Source organism: Thunnus maccoyii, chromosome 11 (genome assembly GCF_910596095.1).
Source record: "Thunnus maccoyii chromosome 11, fThuMac1.1, whole genome shotgun sequence".
In the NCBI taxonomy this organism is placed as follows: Eukaryota; Metazoa; Chordata; class Actinopteri; order Scombriformes; family Scombridae; genus Thunnus; species Thunnus maccoyii.
Genome location: NC_056543.1, coordinates 33,555,251 through 33,573,797, shown reverse-complemented (window position 1 = coordinate 33,573,797; position 18,547 = coordinate 33,555,251). Strand labels below are relative to the sequence as shown.

General features: G+C 40.6%; 1 protein-coding gene across 1 annotated transcript in view; it reads right to left on the bottom strand.

The window, feature by feature from the left end:
* enox1 (ecto-NOX disulfide-thiol exchanger 1) overlaps positions 1–18,547 on the bottom strand; it is a 101,940-nt gene that overhangs the window by 42,496 nt on the left and 40,897 nt on the right. The window contains exons 7-10 of the mRNA XM_042425444.1: positions 17,532–17,638; positions 11,117–11,234; positions 10,304–10,527; positions 2,332–2,439 (exon numbers count right to left, since the gene is read on the bottom strand). Of these exons, the coding sequence (XP_042281378.1) occupies positions 2,332–2,439; positions 10,304–10,527; positions 11,117–11,234; positions 17,532–17,638 (557 nt within the window). The remainder of the gene's footprint in view (positions 1–2,331; positions 2,440–10,303; positions 10,528–11,116; positions 11,235–17,531; positions 17,639–18,547) is intronic.

The following is an 18,547-nucleotide window of genomic DNA, read 5'->3' as shown; positions in this document are numbered from 1 at the left end:
CGTTGTGTTCGCAGAGCCTCCAGCATCATAAAGGATCCCCACCACCCTTCTCATAGTCTGTTTTCCCTCCTGCAGTCTTGTAAGAGGTACAGGAGCATCTGTGCCAAATCCAGAAGAATGCTAAATAGCTTTTACCCTCAAGCAGTCAAGATCATCAACGGACTGTTCCCCCCCTTGAACATCAGCTGTCAACACTAAACTGAGACAAGCACTTTCTCTCCAAATGCACTTTAATGCCTGTGCTTTTGTTTTTTTATTTTTCTCTTTGGGATTTACATGTTTTATCCGTTTTTAAGGGATTTTTAGATATATATCTTTATCTTTTCTTTATTGTTGAATTGCTGTGGGCTGAGAGGAACAGCATTTCGGGGATTTTTTGTGGATGCAAGTACACAAAAAAATGACAATAAACTAAATCTTGAAATCTTAAATCAATGTAATTTAAACTTGCCCTAAAGAAACATGAAAAATAACTTGGACTTGTGTAGAAGGACTTGGACCTGACCCTAAGTACTTTAATTGGCATTAAAGGAACTGCATTAAGCTGGTTTAAGTCCTATTTATCAGACCGTTTGTACATGTTAATGATGAATCCTCCATGAAGGCAAGGGTTAGACACGGAGTTCCACAAGGTTCAGTACTTGGACCAATTCTATTCACCTTGTATATGCTTCCTTTAGGTAATATTATTAGGAAACACTCCATAAATTTTTTATTGTTATGCAGATGATACCCAATTATATTTATCAATGAAACCAGATGAAACCAATCAGTTAAACAAACTCCAAGCATGCCTTAAGGACATAAAGACCTGGATGACCTGCAATTTTCTACTACTAAATTCAGATAAAACTGAAGTTATTGTGCTTGGCCCTAAACACCTTAGAAACACATTATCTAATTATATAGCTACTCTGGATGGCATTACCCTGGCCTCCAACACCACCGTAAGGAATCTGGGAGTTATCTTTGATCAGGATATGTCCTTTAACTCCCACATAAAACAAATTTCAAGGACTGCCTTTTTTCATTTACATAATATTGCAAAAATCAGGCACATCTTGTCTCAAAAAGATGCAGAAAAACTAGTTCACGCATTTGTTACTTCTAGGCTGGATTATTGCAATTCCTTATTATCAGGCTGCCCTAACAAGTCTCTAAAGACTCTCCAGCTGGTCCAGAATGCAGCTGCACGTGTACTGACTAAAACTAGAAAAAGAGATCACATTTCTCCCATTTTAGCTTTGCTACATTGGCTTCCTGTAAAATCTAGAATAGAATTTAAAATCCTTCTCCTAACTTACAAAGCCCTTAATGGTCAGGCACCATCATATCTTGAAGAGATATGGGATAATACCGTATTATCCCACTAGAACACTGCACTCCCAGAATGCAGGCTTACTGGTGGTTCCTACAGTCTTTAAAAGTAGAATGGTAGGCAGAGCCTTCAGCTATCAGACTCCTCTCCTATGGAACCATCTTCCAGATTCGGTCCGGGGTGCAGACACCCTCTCCATGTTTAAGAGTAGGCTTAAAACTTTCCTTTTTGATAAAGCTTATAGTTAGGGCCGCCCAGGCTCACCTTGGATCAGCCCTTAGTTATGCTGCTATAGGCCTAGACTGATGGGGGACTCCCCCCCCAATCATTTTGTACTCCAAAAAACATTTCAGACAGTAAAAGAAAACCGGGCAACTATTTTCTTGACACCATAAATCTGATTAAGCAGTAAGCTTGTGGTGTTTTGCTTGTGAAAGAGGCAAAAAGTAAAGACAAACTGCAATTCAGTCAGAGACACACATCAAGGAATTGATTGTTTGATTGGGCAGGGAAGGATGTGTTCTTTCAGGGAAATCTTAAAGAATCTGAGCCAACAATGCAGACATTGCAATACACACTGCAACAACTAAAGATCCCTGAAGGTAGACTCTGGACTTGGTGTGTCCTTATGGATATGATAGCGGATCATCAACCATCATGGCTGATGGCGTTGTAAATCGGATTGTAGTACATTACCGCCTATGACAGGCAACCAACAAACACATCTCAGAAACCCTGGATGGGAAGATAAAGTTTTCTCCTCTTAACCTGGTCCTGATTCAGCACAACTAGATAGGTAATTCACTTGCATTAATAAAACAAGGTAAGGGGATAGTCTGATGAACAGAAACCTAGTTATGACAGCTAGTTTACTCCCCAAAACAAGATATAAAACCGCTTTCAACTATCTTAAAGTCTGGCTATTCATCAGGAGTCTCTGATAACTATTTCCTATTAGACACAATCTTCTGGACTATCTGGAGGACCATTTGAACATGACTGGGATTACACACCTTATCTCGAAGGGTGAGCACCTCCCCCTGCAGGTTGCGATGCCCCTCTCTTGCCTGCTCCAACTCAGCCTCCTTACTTGTCAGCTGCTCCTGCAGGCTCAGGAGTTGCTGGAAGACAAACACAGACACACATTTATAATTAAGACAGAATTCAAGCATAAGGAGGAGGAGTTAGATCAATATACAGACTCAAACCTTATAATGTGAATAATATTAATAATAATAATGATCTGATAATAATCTGAAGGCTGATATTTCACCCAGCAAATGTTTTCAGTTTGGTCTGAATATGTTCATTATTTATTATTTAGTAGTTACATTCTTTATTGCTCAGTTCAACAAATCTGAACTTTCAGTGCACCCGCTTCGCTCTGCACACAGAAATCTGTGACATTACTGTGTAAAATACCACACACAGTAATGGAGGAGGCTGCAGCAAATCTGGGTGTGCTCCAGCACAGTCAGTCACGTCATTTTGATGGCAAAGGTTAAGTGCATGGTTTCCAGGGCTCCAGGAAATTGCCCAGATAATTTAAATTCCTGCTGCCCTGCCCTGCCCTTGGTGCACAGAGACAAACATAACATCTACAGAAAGATAAGAGACTCATTTCAAGATTCAAGATTCATCTATTATCATTTTACAACACAAGATTGTATAACAAAATGTAGTTTGTAGTCCCTTAATGCTACTCACAAACCAGAAATTATATAAATGGATTAATAAATAAGTTAAAAATTAAACTATTTTTTATATTGTAGTGCAGAAGATGAATTGAGGAGTCTCACTGCCTGAGGAAAGAAGCTGCTCTGTAGACTGGTGGTACGACAGCGGGTACTTCTGTATCTCTTGCCAGATGACAGCAGGGTGAGCAGGTTGTGGTTGGGGTGGATATTGTCTTTTAGTATCCTTTGGGTTCTTTGCAGGCTCCTCACCTCACCAACATCAGTGATGCTTGGTAGATGGGCACAGATGATGTTCTGGGCAGAGCCTTCTGGGCAGAGCATTGCCAATTGCCAATTTGTGATGTTTCCAGTCAGGATGCTATCTATTGCTCCACTGTAAAAGTTAACAAGAACTTGAGATGAGAATTTTGCCTTCTTAAGTTTCCTAAAGAAGCACAGTCATTTCTGAGCTATTTTTTTTTTTTTTACTAGGGTGGAGATGTGTGATGTCCATGACAGATTCTCTGTGATGCTGATACCCAGGAACTTAAAATTGTTCACCTGCTCCACCTCAGCTCCACTGGTGTAGACAAGACTGTGTGTCTTTGCCTCCTTTTTTCTAAAATCAACAATCAACTCTTTGATTATGTTGACATTTTGTTGTTCTCTGCACTATTCTGCAAGATTGTTGATTTTCTCCCGATGTGAACTCTCATCGTTGTTTGTAATCCAGCTGATGATGGTGGTGTCATCCACAAACTTCACAGCTCCATGTTGGGGGTTGCAGTCATGGGTGTACAGTGTGAATAAGAGGGGGCTGGGCACACAACCCTGGGGGGCGCCGGTGTTGAGCACTAGAGTGGAGGAGGTGTGACCACCAATCCAAACTGTCTGGGGTCTGTTTGTAAGGAAGTCCAATATCCAGTTGCAGAGTGTGGTACACAAGCCCAGAGTACTAAGTTTTCCAATCAGTTTCATGGGGGAGATTGTATTAAATGCTGAGCTGAAATCAACAAACAGCATTCTGATGTAGGTGTTGTTATTTTCAAAACTGAGTGGAGGACAGTGGAGATGGCATCCTCTGTGGATCTGTTGGTTCTGTATGCAAACTGGTGAGGGTCCAGGCTGTCTGGGATGTTGCTTTGTGCTTGAGAACCAGTTTTTCAAAGCACTTCATCAGAATGAGAGTGAGTGCCACAGGGCGGTAGTCATTTAGACTAGACACAGATGCAGACTTTTTAGGTACAGGGATGATGGTGGCTGTCTTGAAGCAGGTGGGAACACTCCCGAGTGACAGTGATATATTAAAAATGTCAGTAATAACATCAACTAGCTGGTTGGCACATGTTTTTAGTACACGGCCAGGGATGTTATCAGGCCCAGTAGCTTTATTCATATTTACTGTCAGCAGGATTCTTCTCACATCTGCTGTGGATACTGACAGTGGCAGGTCCTGTGGAGGCAGAGTGGACTTTACAGCTGACTCTTTGTTGAGTATATCAAAGAGAGCATAGAATGAGTTAAGCTCATCTGGCAACGTGGGCCATTATGGGGGGCGTTCCTGCTTTTGTAGCTTGTGATGATCTGGATCACCTGCCACATATCTTTGGTGTTATTGGTGTAGAGGTCTCTCTCCAGTCTCTGCTGATGTCTCTGCTTTGCCTCCTTGATGCCAGCTTTCAGTCTTGCTCTGGCGGTGTTGTATGTTTCCTTATCACCTGATCGAAAGGCAGCTTTTTTGGCTCTGGATAGAGCCCTCAACTCTCCATTCATCCAGGCTCTCTGGTTGGGGAATGATTTTTCAACGAGAGTCTGTGTTGAAAGGAGGTGCCTATCCCTCTTCTTAGATGTGGCTAATGTTTATAAGACATACTAACACTTCTTCCTGTCTTGTAATATTATTGAAGAAGAATTCACCTCCTTAGGTTACACCACATTCTGGTCAGTGGATTAATCAAAATTAATCATATTAAAAACATATAGTAAAGATGTATTCAATATAAATGCCTCAATCATTCTGTAGGTGTCATGAACTGATGATGTAAAAACAAAGGAAAACAAAAACAACAAAAATAAGAATCTATATGAACATTTGCTATATTTCGTATGAATTAGGGCTGTCATGATCAGATTTTCACAGCATGGTTATTGTGGCCAAAAGAATTCTATGGAGCTATTTCCCTATCTTTATTCAAGAGCGTGGTATATCAATTTGAGAGCATAATTTATTGATTTCACGTTCAAATTTTGTAATTTCTCCCTCAAAACCCTGCCCTTGCACTCAAATAGCCTCTGCTTGTGCTTAGATTTGCTCTGTTTCTGCTCAAATTGTGTGCTTGCACTCAAATATAATGTTGCTTGCACAGATTTCCTGTGCTCAAGCTTCAGCTCTTCTCCTCACACTCAGGCTGCCTCTGCGCGCTCATGGAACTTCTACTCTCGGATTTCTCCTCTACTCTTGGATTTTTTGTGCGACAACCCTGTCAAAATCCCCCAACCAATAGAAGACCAGGTTTAGTGTTGACCAATGAAATGATCCCTTCCTCCTTGCGAGCTTGTTCGCTTTACTTCTTTGAGCATCCCGTACAGGCAGGTACTCTTTAACTGGGAAAACTATGACTGGGTCCCAAAAGGAAGTAAAACAACAACTGTGGGTCATTTTAACGCTAATCACTTCAATTCTTCATATAAAAAATGAAGTTCAAGTGACCATCTCGCCTACTCGCACGGGCGTAACCATAGAAACGTTTACGACGGAGGTGACATCGTTTTCTCCTCCAGCACATCAACAGGCGGGCACTGTGCCATGTGGCTACTATAATACTGTATGCAGCTACTATAGTAAAAATCACGGATGCTGGTGTATAAATGAACTGTCCTGTTATTCCAAAAGTCATAAATGAAGCAAGGGAAGGACATTTTATAAAGCCCTGGATGGCGGGAGTGGATGAACCCAGTTAAAGAGTACCTGCCCATATGGTACACTCCAAGAAGTAAAGCGGACAAGCTCACAAGGAGGCAGGGATCATTTCATTGGTCAACACTAAACCTGGCCTTCTATTGGTTTATGGGATTTTGACAGGCACAAGCAGAGGCTATTTGAGTGTGAGGGCAGGGTTTTGAGGGAGAAATTACAAAATTTGAACGTGAAATCAATAAATTATGCTCTCAAATTGATATACCACGCTCTTGAATAAAGATAGGGAAATAGCTCCATAGAATTCACAATAACGATATTATCGCAATATCTATAGAAAATTTAAAAAAAAATTCTATCAGTCAAATCATCTTTAACTTTGTTTATAGTGGATTTTGCCTCTTTTCTGGCAAATGAATTACACTCAAAATATGAGTGTAGGGAGGTGGAGAGAGAGTCGGTAACCATAACTGTACATAGTTTGAAAGAAGTTTGAACACACTGACGTTTAAGTTTTTTATTTAATATTTTTTTGCAAACATACACCTGCAAATGACCTATGGCTGTGACTTAGCTGGAAAACACAATGGGACCACAGCATGGAGCCTTACCTTGTCCAACTTCAAATTTAATAACAATATAATATAACACCACAGAAAATGAATATTTTACATGTTTTTCTAAGTGTATGTCTAGACTTATTCCAAAAAAAGGCCATTTAGAGACACCAAATTACCCCTGCTTCAGAGTAATTGAAGCATAAACACATTATAGTCCTTTGTTCCCCTGTTGAAACTAAACTTTGTGCATATAAAAGAGTCAAAATAAGTGCTATGATGGAAAATCAGTTTATATAAAAGGTAAATCACAGCAAATTATTTATATTTACATAATTTCCATGTTGTGGTTTTATAAATAGCAATAAAGCAGCATATGGTCATTGGTGGCTCGGTCTTTACACAAAACAAGAGGTGCAGGCACCTCCTTTCAATGCAACTCTCGTTGGCTATTGTAGACGGTGGACAGGACATGGAAGCTCCTACTGGGTCCAGTGAGGTGTCAATTGAAAGGTCAGACTGCAGCAGCCATTTTGTACCTAATGTTTACATGCTTACATGAATTATGATGGAGAATACGTTGGAAAATTAGGACAACTGCCAGCTAATTTGAAATGACGTAACAGCCATTCATGGATATTTTACTGATGCAATAATGTATTTTGGACTAAATATTTTACTGGATTGGATCGACTGGACCTTTGCCAATGTTACAAGACCGTTTTTGTCAGGGTTGTATCAGTAAGTGGAGTAATATGAGGCTTCATAGGAGAGTAGCATGAATTTTGCAATTGTTTGTTTTATTTGTTTGTTGATGGTCTGACAGAGGAATTGATTGTACCTGCTGTTGTGATTGTATCTTGAAATGGTTTGCATCAATCAAATCACAAGTATCTTAGCCTTCCAAAGATGTGTCGCATGAGTACCCGATTAAAGACTAGAGTTGTGTACTAAACAGTGTGATGGCCCGTGAATGGGCTGTTGGAATGTTAAAGGGTTTTAAGAGGCGCTGGATTATTTCCACGATATTATCATATGTGTATTATTAACTCCTCCTGTTTTATCCTAACTTATAAAAACAGCCTCAAAGAGATTCCTCTTTGAGAAGTGAAGCCGGCCTAAAGACTCCTTCAGAGCAGCCTGGAAAGGCTTGATTCTTCATTCAATGCCCCTGCATCTATGAAGATGTGCCACAGCTCACAGCTGCTCTGGGCTCTTTCACTGCAACACCACTGGTGATGCTGCATCAAACAACACTGGACCTGCTAAGGTGATGCCTCTACCATGACGAGACACCTCAACAGTAATGCATAACATGGCTTTGTGATTAAGGGTTGATGTCGAATAACGTTAAAATTAAAAGAATTTGAATTTGAGAGAAGTTGAATAAGTTTTCCCCATAGCATTCCCTGATCCAATATGTTAAGCCTTGAGTCACGCACTGCGAGCTACTCTTGCTGAATAATTTTCTTTATTATTTTTATTATCATTCATAGACCTTATTTATTTATTTATTTTACTTTCTTTTTATTTATTATTTTCAAGACGTTTAGCTATTATTAAATGTCTTCATTTATCCTAAAAATGTTTGGTTGTTTCTTTGAGCTGCAGTAAACAGAGGTCACTGCTTGGGACAAGAACTTCCGATTATGAGACTGATTCATTGATTAAATTGAACGAGGGTTAGTGCTTCCTCCTGGCACTAACAAATCCTAACCAAAAAGGAGGTGGTGCTCTCAATAACAAGGTAATTCATAAATAAAGCATTAATACTCCTGCAACATGTATTTATTGTGTATGCATTTACATGATTTTGATGACAGAATTTGATTAAATAGTTTTTAAAAAGTATATTTCAAGAGCGATTTGTGTCAGTTAAGCATTTATTTTGTTTGTCACACCAGCTTGTCTGTATTGGAAACAAAAACAACAGCAGGAGACAAACAAAAAGCGATCATAGCATGATGTTCTCTTACACTGTTAAAAGTGAAGTACATTTACAACAAGCCAGCAGGACAGGGTGTGTGTATACGTGTGTTTACGTGTGTTGGTAGTTGTCTCTAATGTGTCTTGTTCTATCAGTGCAGTCATTTTAGATAGAGAAAGACAGGAAGTTGAGTCAAATTAGGCTAACTCATGGCAAACGAGCTCTACTCTAACAAAGTTTTCTTTGCTGGTTTATGAAATCAGTGGAGCAAGGGATTATGGGAGTGCTCTGAGTCATCAGTGAAAATCACAGGGTTTTTTTTGTTTCCTTGGGGAGAGTAAAGTAAACTCAGCTTCCTGCTCTTTTCTGTTAAAAACCCTTCTGAACTTTCACTCACACAGTGGGAGCTGCAGCAGGTCCACTGAAGCAGTTAGGGGTTCAAGTGCCTTGCTTGAGGGCACTGTTACATTGATGACTTAGGAAGGAGAGAGCCTGGCCTTTAATGCACTATTGTATGTTTTCACTCAGACAGTCTGATGCATATACGTAATGAATATTTTGCTGACAGTATGCAATTTCGACTCGTTTGAGTGATCACCTGTTACAGCTAATTGGCAGACATACTCTGGAAACTCTGGAAACTGACTTGGTAAAATAAACTGAAATAAAAGCCAGAAGCTAATACAATACAAGTCACTGTAAAATTATACTAGTACCAAAGATAACATCGACTCACTGTTTGGTAGCTACATGTACAACAGAAAGTAAGTTACTATGTATATCATAGTAAAAATAAAGATAAAGTCTCAAGGTATAAATACAACACTAAGTGACAAATTACATGAGAAAATGTCATTTCAACCAAAATACAACAACTGTCTTTGTGCTGCTTCATTTGAATGAACCTCCCACATGTTTGCGCCTTTCCTCACACCTGTGAACAGTGTGCTCAGCGCTGGTCATCAAAATACCACACACACTTTTTGCCTAGGGAACTCCAGGTAGCGTAGCTCCTTTTAAGGAATAGGGCAGTGCTAAGTGAGTGAGTGGTTAAGCAAGATAGTGAGTGTCAGAAAAGTGACAGCAAATGCGAGCGGAGCAGAGGAAAAGGTTAGCAGTAAGTTCTCAATCTGGCAGTAAATGTACAGTACAGACTACAGTGTGTCAGTTAATAAATGCTGCAGCTTGTCAAGACCTAGCTTATCTTAACCTGATGATGCTAAACAGAGAAATAGCTGGTTTGGCCCTGCCAGGCCAAACCACTCAACCTAGGGGAAACACTGCTTGTAGTGAGAATAATAAATAGGGTTTAAATGATAAACTAACAGTTGTAAGTGTCTTAGTTGCTTTGCTACAGTCATCAACTGGAAATCATGATTCTCAAAACACTGTGTGTGTCTGTGTGTGTGTTCTCAAATATACAGTTAATTTTCTCACACCAATATTCATTTTCGGTGGCCTCTACACAGAAATCAAGTCTTCAGATGATCCAGTGATGCATTAAGTTGGCAAGCAAAATTGATTACACTGCTTCCTTAAGCAACTAACATTTTCAACATCATGATCATTGTGTAAATCCTCACAAAGACATTAAAGCCAACAGAAATGAAATGTGATATTGTAACAATATAACTGATAACAGATGAATCTTTAAATTCACTTACAGTACACTTACATATTCATCAAAAACTTTAGTGCAGTTCATCAAATGTTGTCAGCTATAATTTACAGGTGTAACACCTCAGCTATGATTTCTCAAACAATTTAGGGGGCTGAGTTTCATTATCAGGTCACTGTTTGTAAGTCTCAATGAGAAATGACAAAAGAAAATGAGGCTAATCAGGACAGATATAGTCTCTGGAGGGCTCTACAATGTGACAAAAAGAGGAGCAATGGGAGTTTTCCTACCTGCTGCATGTTGTGCATGGTCTGCTGTAGCAGCTGTATCTGAGCCTCTGGACTGTGTGAATGTGTGTGTGAGTTTGTCAGTATGTGTGTCTGATCATCCTCTGGGCGGCTGGCTTTGCTCTGCTCCTTCCTCAGAAGCTCCACCTCGTTCCTGTAGGCGTCCAGCTGCCAACGCAGGGAGTCATTCTCCTCTTTCAGAGACACCTGAGTCTGATCACACACTCCTGGAGGAGAAAAGAGGAGAGGAGAGGAGAGGAGAGGAATGAAAAAGTTAGCACATCCTCATTTATTTAAGATAACTTTATACACTGACAAACCATGAGAACCTTTTTTTATGTGTGTTGCTGCATGTTAGTTTATTTCACTGACTGAAGTGTTTCTGTCTTCCTCTCTACAGCCTGAGATCTCTGACTCCAGTTTGCTGTCTAAGCAAAGCTGTGTCATTTGTAAATAGAAACAGACTCTGAATGGATGTTGAAAACACACTTCCACATCTGATGTTCATGACTTAGTGTCACTGAGACAAAGACACTTTGTGCTTCACACACTCAAGCAGTCTGGCTGCAAATGAGCATACAGCAGCCAACAGGGAATGCACAGAAAACAAACATCATGTTGTCAACTTCAAATGGAAAGTAATTATTTTGTTGAAGGAGAGAAAATAGGAAAAAAAGACAAAGAGAAGAAAGAAACTTCCCAAGCCAAGGCCTAAATTCCATAATGTGAAGTTTACACCTTACAAATGCAGCTTGTTTGTTAAATTTTTGATTTGGTAATACAATATTGATACTATTTGTGCAGGGTCTATCATACCGTTTTCCTCAGTACGCATCTTCTTACAGGGATTTTCACCCAAATCGTCATCTGACATCTCCATTTCCTCTTCTCGTCGGATGCCCATGATCTCTTCGCTATGGGCGTTTCTCAGCTCCTGAAACATCACAAACACCAGACACAGAGCAACCAGCCCTCATCACCACGATGCATACAGAGATCATGACGTACTAAATCATGAATAACTATCATGATCACCAGGGGCCAGATGCATAAAACTCAGTGAGAACTGCATATTCTGTTTATAAATCCCAGTTTATGTGGAAATGGTGTATACATTTGTGTTTTTATGTGTGTGCATCGTTTATGCATCTGGCCCCAGGTGTTTGGGGATTAATAGTATGGTACCAATGGCGTCATATTTACCATTGTGCATCAAGTAATAAGTTTGGGGGTGAAAAGTGTGTGAGGGGTGACTAAAAGTGCAAAATGTTCAAAAAAAGTTATTTATATAAACTTTATCATCTCCAGGTGGTGTATTCTTCCATGGTAATAGACTTTTCCTCATGTTTCCAATTGTTGTGCTTTTTTTTTTTTTATTATTATTGGTTTCTTTACATCAACTTTTCTTAAATGGTAGAAGTTACAATATAGGTAACTGTAATTAGTTACATTTAACTGCTGAAAAACAACATTTTGACTCTAGCTAAATCAATACACCTCTACATATAGGAATCAGGCACCTTTTTGTTATCTACCTGCAATGTGAAATGGCATGTATTTGATTCAACAATGCGGTGTGTTATGAGTTACATTGCTTGTTGTTCATTTGCTGGGATACCCTGCTTTTTGTTGGGCTGGAGCCTCTGTGTTGTCACCCCCTCTGGCACAGTGGTCTCACAGTCTTTGACACTTCTATTGTCAGTCTGAATGCAGGCTTCCTCCTTCCTTTTCTTTGCTTTGCTTTACTCACCTGTAGGCCAGGTAAAACACGAGTGAAGTTTGTGTGTCCAGATAACAGAAAGTTATAGTTCAAAAACCTGAAGTGAATCTTCTTTAGAGCCCAAAAAAGAGCAGAAAATGACTCCAAACTGAACAAGCGTTCTAAAGCCAAATAACTACATTGTAAGACAATACAAAGACAATACTTCTGTTACATGTAGTCCAAGTCTTTTTGCCGTAGCTTCACACCAATATTTGACATGACCTTTCCCCAGTTCCATGTGTGGAACTCTCCTGCAGATCAGCTGCTCCAGCAGACTTGTTTTATCATTTTCAATATGTTTGTATGTAAGTCTTTTTTCACTCTCCAGCAGGTGACAGGTAGCAGGTTTACCATCACTTCAATCCCACATTGTTTTGGGGAAACTTACATTTGTTACATGGACATATGTACAAACTTAACTTGTGTTCCTGACATGAAACGTATTACATCGAATACTGAATGTGATACTGATGGGGTCATTTTTGCCCTCAGATGTTCATAAAGACAGTTCAATGTCAATGTCAATGTTCTGGCTTGTTTGGAATCCTCAGAGCCTACAAGTCTTTGTACAATCTTGTCAATGCTGGAAGAATGGTGGTGCCTTTACCAATGGTTCCTGAACTTAACACCAACACTACTTTTTTGGGAGTGAGTATATCATATGTAAAGTCACTTGATTGTGGTCCCAGCCTACAGTGTTAATTACGATTCGGCTAAAGGTATTTCATGCTGCTGAAGTACAAGGCGACATCACATTCCCTATGATATGGGCTTATAAAGACATGCATTTTGAATTACTACTACTAAGAATAATATTATTTATAATAATAACAATGAGCTGTATTTCTGAGGCACAATTCATGCAGAAAATGCAACACAAAGAGCTTTATATAAAAGTAAATATTCATAAACATTGATAAATGAAGTTATATAACTAAGTTCAGGAACAAGACCACACCCTGCTCCCTCTCACTAATTCAAACACCTGTGCCTCGTTAATCGAAATCACCTGTGCGTCTCTAAGCCATTTACCTGCACGCACCTATATAGGCGTGTCTAACCATTTCCTCTCCCATTCGTCTCAGTTCTCTCAACCATTCATTTGCGCTTTGACAGAGTATGTAAGTAAGTTACAATTGCTCACCCACCATGGACTGCGAGCTAGTTCTCAGTTCAGCCATTTTCTCATTCACGGTTTCACCTTCGGATTCCACCCAGGCATAGAGGTCCTCTCCGAATCATCCTTCACTTGCCGTAACCTCCAGTCTGCCCTTGCCGAGCCCACTACAGTGGACAAGCTCCTCGCCAAAGAAGTCACCAATGGTTTTATGATAGGTCCATTTACCAGCCCACCTTTCCCAATGGAGCTCTGAATGTGGCGGGACTTCCTTTCCTCCTGGAATAGCATTTCCTTTTTCTACGATGACCACGTGACCCAGCCCGAAGACATTCAGCTGCACACCGATGCTGCTCCCTCCGTCGGTTTCGGCAGTTACTATGGCAGTAGATGGTTCGCCTCCGATTGGCCGCCGGAACTGTCCTCACTCTCTCCCTCCTCAGCCCTCTATGGGCTGTGCCCAATCGTCATCGCTGCACTTCACTGGGGGCAGGAGTGGTCCACAAAGTTCATCATATCCACTCAGACAACCACACCGCCATTGACATCATGCATAAAAGTCACTCCCAATCATTAGACATCATGAAGTTCATACACAGACTGACCCTAATCTCCACCCAACACCAATTCATCATCCATGCTGCCCACTTTCCAGGCTACAAAAATACCACTGTTGACTCCCTCTCCCGTTTTTCCTTTCAGAAATTCAAAGCCTTGGCAGCGGATTCAGATCCTCATCCAACACCGGTCCCTCCAATTTCAGCCACAATCTTCCCCTAAACCGTCGGCCACTCTGCCTAGTCACCACATCGCAACAAGCAATCCTAAATAGTCTTGCCCCCAACACTCTTTCGTCATACTACTCAGGATGGAGCTGCTCCAAAACCTTCCATACAGCACACAGTCTATCATTTCCATCCATCAACATCATAACATTAACCAGCTTCATCACTCACACCCATTTGGTTCTCAAAATCAGAACATCCACTATCCAAGCATACCTGAGCGGTATAAACTTCTTCATTAAACTTCTCTCTGGAGCTCCAGCCCCTTCCATTTCTCACCCCGACATCAACATGTTAATTAAAGGCTTAAGAAAGGCAGAACCTCAACTAGCACCATAACATCTACCCCATGCTGCAGACCTCCTCACCCGATGCATCCAAACCCATCGCGCAGGTTACTTATCCATTGACTCAACCCTGGAAGCCATGTTCCTCCTTGCATTCTTCAGTTTTTTATGATGCTCTGAATTCACCACCACCTCGTCTAATTACGACCCATCACAGCACACTAGCCTCTCTGTAATTTCTATCCACTCACCAAACATCCTCAGATTCAACGTCAAATGGAGCAAAACCAGCTGGGTCTCTCTCACCCCATTTTTCTCTTCCATTTAAACTCATACCTGAGCCCTTTTGAACCCATCCAAACTTAGATTAGCCCACCATGCTTCTCCCCAAGACTCACTCTTCACCACCGAATCCAGCAGAGTCGCAACACGCTTCTGGTTCCACCACCACGTCTGTCAAGTTCTGTCCAAATCAGGAATTTCACCTGAACTATGGTCACTCCTTCCATGTAGGAGCTGCTTCAACTGCATCTAGTCAAGGAATCCCAGACTGCACAATTAAAATCCTTGGCCGCTGGTCTTTTCAAGCCTACCACAGTTATATCCATTGCCACCTCCATGATATCCAAAGGGCCCATTCACACCTAGTCCAATGAAGTACCTTGGGGGACGATGAAGCAGATTTGCTCATTGAGACGTGCCCCCACCCTGAGTCTCCAGCCCTGGGTTTCTAGATGCCCCAGCCTCGACTCAACTTCAACCGGCCGCCATTCACTCCCCCAACCAGTCAACCCACTTTCAACCCTCCCTTTGATCCCTTCATACACGACCTCAACTAACCTCCCGCTCCCTTTGACCTTCCCCAGTGACCCACCCTCCCCCCCCTCCTCAACCCCAAACATCCCACTGCAATCGACCCTCATCCTATTCTTTCCTGAATCTTCTTGCTGATCTCAATAAACTATTCTTTAAAACTCTACACAAATGGCGTGGTTTTAGTTAGAGAATAGAACAATAAACAGGGACAAAAAGAAAATAGGACAACTTAAACTTAAAAAAAGCGAGGTAAGATATCAGTAGGTAAAAAACACTTAAGGAGAAATCAATGTTATGTCTTAAGATTTTGTTTTGAAGTGATTACAGAGTCAGTCTCTTAAACACACTCTACCACAGTATTAGGGTCATGATAAGCAAAAGCTGCCTTATCAGACAGATTAGATGGCACAAAGCCATTCACTAAGGTGTTTGACCTTATCCTTGATGTTTAGTGTGATTGACCTTAGGCGGTCAGACAGTTTCTCTCTCTCAGCTTTTGCTCCAATAACTAGAATATTAGTTGTATCTTGATTCAGCTGTAAGAAATTTGGGTCATCCAAAGACTTACTGCATGACAAAGATGCATGCAGTCAAGTTGTTGATAAGACTTAAGTTATTCGGACATAAAGAGATATACCGCTGGATGTTGTCTACCTAGCTGTTAAAATTGATGTTGTAATTTCTAATAATGCTGCCATGTAGTAGCATGTAGAGGTGGAAGAGAATTGGACCTAAGATAGAGCCCTGAAGGACACTACATGTCAGGTTTATTTTATCAGTGAGATGGTCATCCATGGTCACAGTAAAAGCTGAAAGAGAGAGTTTGGAGTTGCAATTTGCTTAAAGACATTGAGAAGATTGAGATTATTTTACAGTGGTGAGCAAAGTATTTGAGGTAAATCTACATCCTCCCTTTTACTGTGGGGGCTGAGTCTGAGTGTGAGTCTTAAGCTTGCAAACCATCTAACTTGCTGCTAAGCCAACTCTGTGTACATATGAGTTCATTATAATGTCCAAAACTGTGGCAGGCTATTGTGCGCAACGTCACAACATTGTGCAAAGCAGGTCACAATCAACAAGCATCTTTTTGTAAAGTTGATGACTGTGCCCTGGGATGGGCTAAGAGGACTGAAAGTAAAAAAGATATTATAAGAGTGTCTTTATGAGCACTGCCATTGAATGCTCATTGCATTAATTGTAATTTTGTCCTGACATACAGTGCAGTGGACTCTGAAATTCTGGAAAGCCCAAGAAATAAAACAAAGACTATGTTGTTTGATACATCACTTTTGTAGCATATGTAAATTCCTGAACAGAAGATCTTTTTCTTTCTTTACTGACAGCTTTCCACTCTGTAAATCATTTTTTTAGTGTGAGTTTAATAAAATCAAGATTAAGAACATTCATGTATTCAAATGCATCTGTTGCCCACTTCACAACTGCATTTTCCATCATTGCCACTGCAGTCATGATCTTAAGGCATTCATAAAGTGGAGTACATATACGTGTGAAGAGACATAACCATTAAGAAATCAAGCTAAAAGCAGAAAGCCCCTGTCTGCCTATTACATTCTCTCATCACTGCCGCAGAAGCCCCCTGGGATAATCAGATCTCTCTATGGTTGCCATATTCATTATCTCCTCATTTGTTGAGTGTGATTTCACAGCACATTTCTGACAGAATAATGTCCATTTCTACAGAGGAAAAATATGCAGTGTGTTTCCATACAGTTAGCAAAATCAATGCTGTTGCCACAGAGATATGGGTACACTTACCACAAATACCAGCCTTTACAGGGGGAGCTTTTACAATGGTACTGTAGCATGCTAGAGATGATTATGTCTCATCAGGTGTACTATGCATCAATCTCTGTCTCAGTCTCTTTTTAAAGCAAAAATATTATATATGGTGATATTGTGGTGGCTTGGATGAAGCTTTGGTGAGAGTTAGGTAATTTTTTATCATATAGGATTCACTTAGGCCCCTGCAGATCGAAAAAACTAGACTCCCAGCAGAGCAACAGGCTGCTCCATCCATGAATCAGCATCCATGGTTTGGATTGTTGCTGCATGCCCCTAAGGGCTGACTAAGCTAAAAACGGACAAATCCCCACTCCTTTATACATAGCATTCATACTTGTTATCTGGATTTGACTCTGGATGAATAATTGATCAGAGACTTAACCCTGGAAATCACTGTTGCCATAGCAGCACCTCACACTTTCGAGGTGGCTTCAGATCTTTGCTTTACATCGGGGCTGGAGGGAAAAAAGAACGACAATCAGAAGCTGATGTCTGTCTGTCTGTCTGTGAGGGCACAGCATTCAGAAAAACAACAACAAGGACACTGAATACAAGAAATCCTACAGGGCTGTCTGTCAGCTTTCTCATGGGGACTCAGAAATGACAGCAGAGAAGAAAGTGGGCTGAGGTGGGAGGAGAAAACAGTAAAATGTATACCAACCTCACACTGCTTGCGCCAAATGTCTATGTTCTTGCGTTGTGCTTTTGAGAAATGGTCCCATGCCTTTTGCCTGGTGGCGGCGGTGAAAACGGTGTTGATCTGCTCGACTTTGGGGTGAACAGGAAGAGGAGGAGGAGGAGGGAGGGTCAAGACAAAACAAGCCGTTTATGTAGCATTGAAGCACTGACTGAGGCTCATACAGCAGACAGAGGAGAGACCGTGGACATACACTGACCATAGGCTGAGTGAATGCAGGCATCTTGATGTTGACGTTTCTTTCATATTAAAGGAACAGTTCACTCCAGAATTAAAACAGTGTCATCATTTGCTCAGGTCAAACTATGAAAGGTCATACATCTTGCAGCCAAACAGTAAGTTACCATATTATTTCTCCTAGATGCATTGCACAAAAATTAGAGAAGATTATTTCCATCATGATTTTTTAGGTCTTCATTATATCTTGAGCATAAGACAAAGGTGGAAAGCCATCTAACTCTGTTTCGTACACTGAGAAAGAATTACTGTCTGGCTGTATTTCATGATAAAACACAGTAGAATAAGACTTCACTGGAATCATGGGCAATTTGCAGAATCAGTTTTAGGTGATAAATTGTAAATTGTCCATGAGTTGACTAAACCATGTGCACCTTTCAGAGGTTTATTTATAGTTTAATTAGTAGTAGTAGAAATTTTAAACAAATGTGTGCTTCCAACTATGTGTGAACAGTTTGGTGAAAGCCCATTCCTGTTTAATGTTTAACATGATGCGAATGGTTTGTGGAAGAACTTGACTGGCCTGTGTCTTTGGGTTTCTTTACATATTCACTGGGTTCTGCTCTGTCAACATCTGAGAGGACAGACTATACTCTCTGTTACATGCTGCTTGGACTGCAGCCTGCAGAACCTGCACTGTGTAATACAACTGTATAACCATTTGTGTACTGATCATGAAGTTAAAACATCATGATGAGATGATGGTTATTATGTCTTACAGCACCAGATTTGATTATTTTACT